General features: G+C 40.0%; 1 protein-coding gene and 1 long non-coding RNA gene across 2 annotated transcripts; both read left to right on the top strand.

The window, feature by feature from the left end:
• Window positions 1-384: 384 nt before the first annotated feature.
• On the top strand, window positions 385-6,102 carry COX7A2 (cytochrome c oxidase subunit 7A2). Its single transcript, XM_081530781.1, has 4 exons — window positions 385-472; window positions 2,005-2,094; window positions 4,294-4,378; window positions 5,902-6,102. Exons 1-4 carry the CDS (start codon window positions 455-457, stop codon window positions 5,958-5,960), a joined length of 252 nt encoding a protein of 83 aa, XP_081386907.1. The 5' UTR covers window positions 385-454; the 3' UTR covers window positions 5,961-6,102.
• Window positions 475-1,006, top strand: LOC145521835 (uncharacterized). The gene is made up of 2 exons (XR_014065722.1): window positions 475-593; window positions 890-1,006. It is a non-coding gene; the product is annotated as an uncharacterized LOC145521835 (long non-coding RNA).
• Window positions 6,103-9,625: the final 3,523 nt, after the last annotated feature.

Raw genomic sequence — 9,625 nt, 5'->3', positions numbered from 1 at the left:
ACAACTGACTGTATCTGTATAAGAGGAGTTAACCCTTCTTGTTTCGTATTTTATCCAGCCAAACCAGGTTGCTCAGAGTTCTACGCCTTCTTGTTCAAAATACACACACTAACTTTCTTTCATAGCCTGTCCTTACATTAATTTTATCTAAGCTAGTTAAAAAGAGGACGTAACTCCTCACTGCTTGCCTCTCCGGTCTTAAAAGTCGTCTGTGTCTCCCCAGCCTCAGCTCCCCGGCCGTCCCGCCGCCCAGGGCGGAGGCCGAGGCGCAGAGGCGGCCAGCCCTCTCTTTCCTTTTGCTCTCTATGGTTAGGAGCGCCGGCCCCGCCTCCGCCCGGAACTATTTGGGTTCCAGGCGCCTGCGCAAGGCCAGAAGGTAGTTCCGGTTCCGGCGTGCGGAGTTCTCGTTGCTGGTGGTCGGTTGTCGCCGTTGGTGGGCAGTAACTGAGCCAAGATGCTACGGAATCTTCTGGTGAGGAGTTTCTCGGCTAGCCATGGTGATGTAGGGCGGGAGGGTTGGGAGCGGAGGTTGGAGAGTCACGACGGGAAACTCCTGGGAAGGAAGGGAGAGGGCGGCTTCGGAAGTCACCTTGGTTGGTGTCCTTTTCGCTTGACCTTCCTTCTCTCCGTGCATCCCTCTCGCCCCAAGCTGTGCTGGATAGCTGTAGGGAGAGGAGAAGCTGGGAGGAGACCAGAAGGTTGTGCCTTACGGACGCCTGGGGCTCTTAGTTGCCACCCCTGGTCTTGAGGGTCGGGGTGGGAAGTTTCTGATACCCGGAAGCCTCGGAAAGATGTGTCTGTCCTCTGATACTGAAAGGTTTGAGTTTCAGCGGCTGTGAGCTTTATGGGTGTTTGAAAACAAGCTGTTCAATTTTGGGTGGGGCTATAGAAGCATTCATGGCCGAAGCGTCGTGTTGCTGTCACCAGGCGGTTTTCTGCAGTGTCCTTCACCCCTCCACCGACTTGGAGCATGCGAAATAGTTTCCCCAAATTTTGAGAAAGAAAAGGAAAATGTAACCGTGATCGTTTTCTTTGGTAATTATCCAGTAAGACTTGATCTTCTCAATATACTGTTTATTTTAGAAAATGGAGTGCATATGTGTTGTTTTAATTCAACTGGATATGTAATGCAAGTCTCTCTTGTAAAAGATATATACCCTATTGATTTTTGAGGAAAAATGTAATGAGGGAAGCATTTTAATTAGGTATCATGCCAGTTTATTTGACACCAGCTAATAGGTTTTTAATAATCTGATGCAGTATTAAATAAAAAACTTTGATCTTAGTGTTATTTTGTAACCATTGTTTATTTTTATAATATTTATGTATCAGTATGTTTTCCTCATATATTGTTACTGGTTCAGTTCAGGTAAAGGTCATGAGTTTTTTCGCTCAAAGTCTGCATGAATTACTTCCTAAATGTATTTGGAGATTCAGAATGCAGTGTAAAGAGCAGCGGCCAGGAAACAAAGCGGAAAACCTCAGTGCTTGTCTATGGCTTTGTTATTGACGAATCAGATATGTTTTTTTTTTTTTTTAATAAATTTATTTATTTTACTTGGGGGCTAATTACTTTACAATATTGTAATAGTTTTTGCCATACATTGACAAGAATCAGCCATGGGTTTACATGTGTTCCCCTTCCCGAACCCCCCACCCACCTCCCTCCCCCTCCCATCCCTCTGGATCATCCCACTGCCCCGGCCCCGAGCCCTTGTCACATGCATCGAACATGGAATGGTGCTCTGTTTCACATATGACAATACACATGTCTCAATGCCATTCTCCCAGAACGACCCACCCTCACCTTCTCCCTCAGAGTCCATAAAATTGTTCCATGCATCTGTGTCTCTCATTCTGTCCCGCATATAGGGTTATCGTTACCATCTTTCAGAATCAGATATGTTTTAACTGTCAGTTTCACTTTTCTGTAGTACTAAAGATTAGAAATGGTTGAGGGTTCCTTTAAGCCCTAAGTCTAACAAACGGATTTTTAAATTTCAGGCTCTCCGTCAGATTACTAAGAGGACCATAAGTACTGCTTCACGCAGGCAGTTTGAAAATAAGGTTGCAGAGAAACAAAAGCTGTTTCAGGTATTAAAGTATTTTATAGGTGTTACTTGTAAAATTAGATGACTGAAAGTTGGAGGTAGGAGGTAAATCTTCTTAGCGATCCTGCTGTATTAGCAAAAGAATAATAAGAAACTGCCTATTGATAGCTAACTGGGCATTTGCTATAACCAGGAGGCCCTTGAGACAGCAGAAGAAATGAAGGGGGAAGGGTCAAGTTCAAGGCAATTTCTTTTGGAGGAGTCACCTTGCGTTGGTACTCTTTGGGGTAGTTGCACAGTAGTGGACAACTAGCGGAGAAGGCAATGGCACCCCACTCCAGTACTCTTGCCTAGAAAATCCCATGGATGGAGGAGCCTGGTAGGCTGCAGTCCATGGGGTCGCTAAGAGTCGGACACGACTGAGCGACTTCACTTTCACTTTTCCCTTTCATGCACTGGAGAAGGAAATGGCAACCCACTCCAGTGTTCTTGCCTGGAGAATCCCAGGGATGGCAGAGCCTGGTGGGCTGCTGTCTATAGGGTCGCACAGAGTCGGACACGACTGAAGCGACTTAGCAGCAGCAGCAGTAGCAGGACAACTAGAGCTCAGAAACAGAAGAGATATATGCATAGAAACTTGATACATGTTAAAGGTGTTATTTCATATTAGTGGGGAAAGGTTACAGTAAATTGATATTGGAAAAATTGGCTCTTATGAAGCAAGTAAAGTTACATCCCTTCTATATTTTATATTAAAAGATTAATTTTAGATATAAATACTTCTCCCTCAAAAAAATACTAAAAGATAATATAGGAGAATTTTTTCCAGTTTTACTGAGGTATGTTTGACAAGTAAAAATTGTATGTGTTTAGGTTGTACCTGATTTTTGCTTAAGGTGTACATTGTTATATTTAATATATCCGTGAATGATTACCACAATCATGTTTAATCTTAGGAGCCATCCTAAGAAAGTCTTTACAAAGCCTAGAAGCTGTAAAGGAGAAAAATTGCACAGTTTGGTGACATGAAAATTTCAAATGTACTTATGGTTACAAGAGCTAAGTGACAAATTGAGAGAAAAGTTTTAAAATAAACAAAAAGTCAATATCCTTATTATACAGAGAGCTATAAATCAGTAGGAAATGCAAATTAAAATGACAAGTTGCTACTTTTTCCCCCTGATTGATTGTCAAAATTTTAGAAGATTTAAAATAGGTTATGATAGCCAGGTATGGGAGATATGTATATTCCTATACAGTACATTGATACATGCCAGGTTGCAGTATTGGTACAAAAATTTTACAGGGTGTTTGAAAGTATCATTAGAAACAAATTACATATGCTATGATCCAGGACTCCCATTTTAAAAATCTTTCCTACGTAGGGAATTTACTGGCAGTCCCGAGTTAAAACTGCACTTCCAATGCAGAAGGCATGGGTTGGATCCCTGGTTGGGAAACTTAAGATCCCACATGCCGTGAGGCGTGACCAAAAAGTAAAAAATCACGAAAAAAAGGATCTTTCCTACAGAATAGTAGCAAAAATATATAAAAATCGGAAATAGGCTATTATTCATTATGGGATTTTAATATAAAAAAATCCCAACCTAAACACGCATTAATAAAGGATTGGCTATTATGACATTTTTTACACAGTGGAATGCTGTGTAGCCATTAAAAGGAACAAAGTAGATTTAAATGGACTAACAGTGGTTTTTAAGATAAGTATTGAGTGAAAAATAGTGTGATAGATCATTATATAGCACAGTCTCATTTCATGTATTTAAGAAGTATGAGCATAATTTAGAAGCTTTGACAATATAAGCTTTAAAAAATTAAGGGTATGTATTTCGTTGTTAATAGTGGATTTCTTATGAGGAAAAACTTAATGGGACATAGCAGTTTACCTTTTATATGTAGTTATTAGTGATTTTTTGTTTTATTGTGATCTCTGGTTTTTCATAAAGAAAATTTTAAATGGTTAAAAAAAGTTCTATCTTGCATGCTACAAAAAATAAAATATATTTAATAGATGTATAAAATATCTACTATATACCAGGTGCTGGATGGGGGGATTAAAGATGTAATTTAGGGTTATAAACCAAAACACTCTCCCCATTATATAAGGGAAGGAAGATCCCTATAACCAAATCTAAAGTTTGATGATTATTGCATTTTTAAAATTGATGAACTCAATATATTTTCGCAGCTTTACTGGTATTATTATTATTATTTATCCTAGGAGGATAATGGAATGCCAGTGCATCTGAAGGGTGGGATAGCTGATGCCCTCCTGTATAGAGCTACCATGATTCTTACAGTTGGTGGTAAGTTGGTGGAATGCTTGCTCTATAGCAAAGTCGTAGTAGGGATAGCTAACAATGTCATTGCTCTCACTATGCCAGTGTTTTAACACAAGCAGTCTGTCCCCAGGACCTGAGGTCTTAATTGCTTCTCATGCAGTGACTCAAGAAGATGATTGATACACATTGTATAAGAACAGTTTAGTGTCCTTAAAAAAAATCAGCCAGTGAAGTTTGATGAGTATCTTGTGACAGAGGTGGCTTTTGGAATGTGCCTTTGGTGGCTGTGCAGGCCTTTGGAGGATTCAGATAGCTGCTGCACCCCGTCTCATGTAACAGGGGTTCTTACGTATTTTGACTGTGATGCATAATAGAAACACACTTTACGTGTAAACCATGTGCATACGTATTTACGATGGAAATAAAACTTTGTGCAACACGGTACTTTCTTTTACTACATGTAAAGTGCTTTGATATTTTTTCTGTGAATTGGGTGGGTCCATTATACAGTATTAACAATGGAGTATCACAAACTGGTATTCTAGGAGCAGAGTTGGAGAAGGGAACATAATATTAGTGATTACTGTGTGCTCGTTCTGTTGATAGGAAAGCCACATACATGGATTTCTGTAACCCTTGTATTAAGTCTGTAATGTATCCTCCTTTTAAAGAGGAAGTTATGTTTTGTTGTTGTTGAGTCGCTAAGTCATGTCTGACTCCTTGGAACCCCATGGACTGCAGCACACCAAGCTCCCTTCATGGTGGAGGCAAGAATACTGAAGTAGTTTGCCATTTCCTCCTCTAGTGAGCTAGGTTTTGTTAGAACTCTTAGCTATGACCCATCTGTCTTGGGTGGCCCTGCATGGCTTGGCTCATAGACTCACTGAGTTATGAAGCCCCTTCGCTGAGACAAGGCTGCGGCCCATGAAGGCGTTATGTTAATTACCCAAGAAAATATCACTTCTTTCTGGAATGGCTGATATTTGAACCCTAATCACAAAGTCCCCTTACCTGTGCCAAGGTGCCTCTTTGGCTTGAGTTGAATGTGGTGAAGGGGCGGTTATGTACAACCAGAGAGACATTTGAGCTTTATTAAGGTAAAGTCCTAAATTAGAAATTCTTACTGATAGATTTGATTATTTAAAAATTATATTCCTTGGTTTTATTTTGATGATACACTTTAGAGAAGGCTTTGGATATTTGACCTCTTTTGGCTATTGAATCATTCTTAGCATTTCTCAGGCAATCTTAGGTTGTATGTTCTTAATCTTATTTTAAATTTTTACATGCCATTAAGTTAACAAATACAGTATTTTGCTGAGTCTAATACTTTCTATACAAGTTAACTAATACTGAAATTATATTAAATGTATTTTGTATATATATATATATATTTTAAATTTTGTCAGCATCTATCAAAATACTTTTGCATGTTCTCATAAAAGTAGTCTTAATACCAACTTTCAACTTTTAGCTGGAATATTGAGTTTATACATTTAAACCTCAAAATTTCTTAAGTTCTTATTTTGTTTCTTTTTATTTTTCAGGAACGGCATATGCCATGTATGAACTGGCTGTGGCTTCATTTCCCAAGAAGCAGGATTGACTTCAGTTTATCCTCCAGCCATCAGTTGGTTCAGTTCATTCAGCTCTCTGTGGACCAGTAATCTGATACATAACCGAGTTCTTTGGGGATCAATATTTATTGACTTGTACTAGCTGCCACCAATAAAGCAGTCTTTACCATGCTTTGTTTTATTTTATCGGTTTAAGATACATTATACCAGTAATGTTAGCCTTATAAACCTTAGGTAAGGAGCAAAAATGATTCTTTTGTCATTAGGTTATGTAAAGTGCCGTTGTGGTATTATTTTAGTGACAGTTTATTTATAGCAGCTTCAGATTACAACAGGGGATGGTCTTCAGTGCTAAAAGAGCTTGACACGTGGAGAGTCTTTGAGTCTTTCCCTCTCCCTCCTCCGTGCTGTACTGTATCCTGGGATATGCTAGTATCTGAGGTTAGTGGAAGCAGGTTATTGTTGGCTCATGGGGTTCAGTTTTTTTTCTCTCTCTTAGCTGTGTGTGTTTATGGTTAAGAATATTGGATGTATTCTGCAGTGTAAAATAGGCTTTGGTGGAGTAGCTGTAAAATAATCCAGCATTTGTTCTTCTCGCTGTCAGAGTGGGCTTCTGTCATGTTTAATCCATAATGTGAAGTGTGCCTTTCCTTAAAGTACGTAGTTCATCTGTCACAGTTAATCTTCGGCGGGGACAGAAGGAGTCAGACTTTGTCATCTCCTCTGGAAGGTGCGCGCTTTTAACACTCATGAAGATGAGCCTAGGTGTGTCAGACCTCGGGGTAATCTACAAGCAATAGTTTCTAAACTTCAATTTCTGGATAAAGTTGAGAAAGTCAATATATTTAGAAAAATGAAGTCAAATCTGAAATAGCCAAACTAAGTCTTTGCCTTTTAAAACATTGTACAAATCCATCTCAAGAGGTACCTGATAAAAGATGTTTAGCCTTGAATCTCGGCAGTCAGATCTTGGCAGGCCATATACCTAACTTGCTACTGAATGCAGTAGTCTGCCCAGCCCCTTACAGAATCTCATTACTAACAGAAGACAACACTGCTTTTGAAAGGAGTGGAATGAGTATCGTTAGACATTTCTAAATTCTGAGGAAGGTCTGAAGTTGGCATGGAATCTGGTCCAATTCTATGATTCAGAACAAAAAAGCAACCACTGATAATATTTTGAAACTAGTTACATTTATCAGCATTGTGGTGGTGGTTTAGTCACTAAGTCGTGTCTGACTCTTGCAACCCTGGGCTGTATGTATACCCTGCCAAGCTCTTCTGTCCATGGGATTCTCCAGGCAAGAATACTGGAGTGGGTTGCCATTTCCTTCTCCAAAGGATCTTCCTGACTCAGGAATCGAACCTAGGTATCCTGCATTGCAGGCAGATTCTTGACTGACTGAGCTCTGAGGGAATCCCTTCATAGCAGTCAGCATTGTCCAAAGAGTTTCATCCATGTGATTTGAAATGCTTTTATAACATGATGTGAAAGATACTTTTGTACAGCAAAAAAGAAGTCCAGCTTGGTATCCTCTACAGCTTTGATCTCTTGGGGCTGTGAGAGGTACTTTTCTATTTCCAGGGAAACCTAGTGAGAAAACATTTTTTAATGCCTAAATGTTTAATTAACATGACACGATTGGATAAAGTAGAAGTAGTTTAAATGCTTAAGATACTTCAAAATATTTTTTAAGTGCTGTAATTAAGTTTTTGCCCTTCACTCTCAAATTCTGCACAGTCAGCAGGAGTAGAAATGGGAAGGGGACAAAGGGCAAGATCTCAGAAGAGGGTTTGCTAGATAGAAGCCTGTGAACTTACCTGCTGCACTTGGCATTTAGTAAGGGAGAGATGACTATTACTGATAAATTTCAAAGACCGACCCAGTGTCCATAGAACAGAGCTCATAAGAAGTATTGAAAATGTGCCCTTCAGAAACAATTGTCATTCCAATCTCCTTTGTAGCTTTACCACATATTATCCTTTTGAGAATAGTGAAGTGCAAGTTGCTCAGTCGTGTCTGACTCTGTGTGACCCCATGGACTGTTATCCATGGAATTCTCCAGGGCAGAATACTGGGAGAATTTTCCCTTCTCGAGGGGATCTTCCCAACCTAGGGATTGAACCTAGGTCTCTCACATTGTAGGTGGATTCTTTACCAGCTGAGCCACCAAGAAAGCCCTGATAATAGTATCTGCTACTATACTATTTTAGAATAGTATCTGCTACTAAACAGAAGAAATTCTATGATGATATCCCATCAATGTAAATGCCATGGGAGATATATTTAAGTGAAATTCTGTTAGTACTGTGCTCAGAATTGCATTTGTAGTCTTAGCTGTTCTAGATGAAATTACATTGAAAAACTAAAGCTCAGGGCATGCAGTTTACCCAAAGATACAAATAGCAAGACTTCAAGGCTAGGTTTATCTTGAATTCTTCAAGTTCATGGTCTTTCCAGTATCCTTCATCTTACTGGGTGTTTAATTTTATTGGCTGGGACAGCTTCAGTGCACTGTTGGAAGCATTGTATGCAAGTATGAGTGCCCTGCAGACTTCAGGCCTGTCATCCTCTGGCCTGTCAGGCTTCCAGAAAGGGTGATCAGTAGAGTCTCCATTTCCATTTTTCAATTTCACATTGATCTATCAGTATAACTTGCAATCCACCTACTTGTTTAACACCTGTCTCCCTCTTTATACGTGAGATGTAAAGTCCACATTTGTCACCAGCCACGTGCTCCTCTGCTTGGTGCGTGTAGGCTCATTCTTGACAGAATCTGGGAAAGCACCCCAGGTTCTGCTGGAAACTGACATTCTTCCCTTTGCTCTCAGCATTTCCTGTATTCATCTTTGTCAAGAATTCCATGCCTCCGAATCTGAATTCAAATTTGTAGTAATAATTGTTGATAAGACTGGGAACAAGTGTAGCGCTGTAGTTAGTCACAGATCATGAAGTCAGGAGACCCAGCTTCAAGCCTTGCATTAGATGGCCACGGTAGCTAGCCTTGCTGAACTTGTATCTTCATCTGCATAAATGGAATAATGCCTACTGCACATGGCTATTCTAATGCATGCAACTCAAAAAAATTGTTTCTGACATGCCAGGTGTACAATAAACGCTAGGTACTTCTATTGTCCTCTGAGAGAGACAGCTATATTTTTTCAGCTCATCCCTGTCAGCCGGGCACAGAGCGGGGTCCATGAGCTGGTCAGGGCTGGTAAGACAGGTCACACTTTGATCCATGACTTGGATGTCATCTTCAGGCTCTGCTATCCTAAGGGTATGGCTTTCATTCCCTTCTGCTATTGTGTTTGTTTTCATGCAGGAAGAAGGGAGATTGATGAAAAGACCACATGCTAAACAAGCGAGCTCTGTTTAAAGAGCCTCAGGAGCCCCACCAAAGACAAGCTTTTATCTCTTTGGCCAAATCTTCTGCCAGATGGTTTTGTCTGCATTCAAGGAAGCTAAGAAATGTATTAGCTGGGCCTATTGCCAAGCAAAATTGGAGTTCTGTTCAGTAACAGGAGACCGGGTGTTGAGTTGGCAAGTAACTGTCTCTCCCCTAGTCAGTTTTTTTTTTTTTAATTTATTTTTAATTTGAGGATAATTGCTTTACAATGTTGTGCTGGGTTCTGACCTACAAGAGCATGAATCACCCATATGTACACATATATCTCTTCCCTCTTGAACCTC

The sequence above is a fragment of the Giraffa tippelskirchi genome, chromosome 9 (assembly GCF_054371585.1).
Source record: "Giraffa tippelskirchi isolate mGirTip1 chromosome 9, T2T-mGirTip1v1.2.pri, whole genome shotgun sequence".
In the NCBI taxonomy this organism is placed as follows: domain Eukaryota; kingdom Metazoa; phylum Chordata; class Mammalia; order Artiodactyla; family Giraffidae; genus Giraffa; species Giraffa tippelskirchi.
The sequence above is the reverse complement of the archived record's forward strand: the minus strand, read 5'-3'. Positions and strand labels throughout refer to the sequence as shown.

What these genes read in the sequence shown, in the direction of transcription:
- COX7A2 (XM_081530781.1), top strand. An exon ending in AGAAACAAAAGCTGTTTCAG is followed by an intron (nt 2,095 to 4,293) that starts GTATTAAAGTAT and finishes TATTTATCCTAG; the next exon opens with GAGGATAATGGAATGCCAGT. An exon ending in CATGATTCTTACAGTTGGTG is followed by an intron (nt 4,379 to 5,901) that starts GTAAGTTGGTGG and finishes TTTATTTTTCAG; the next exon opens with GAACGGCATATGCCATGTAT.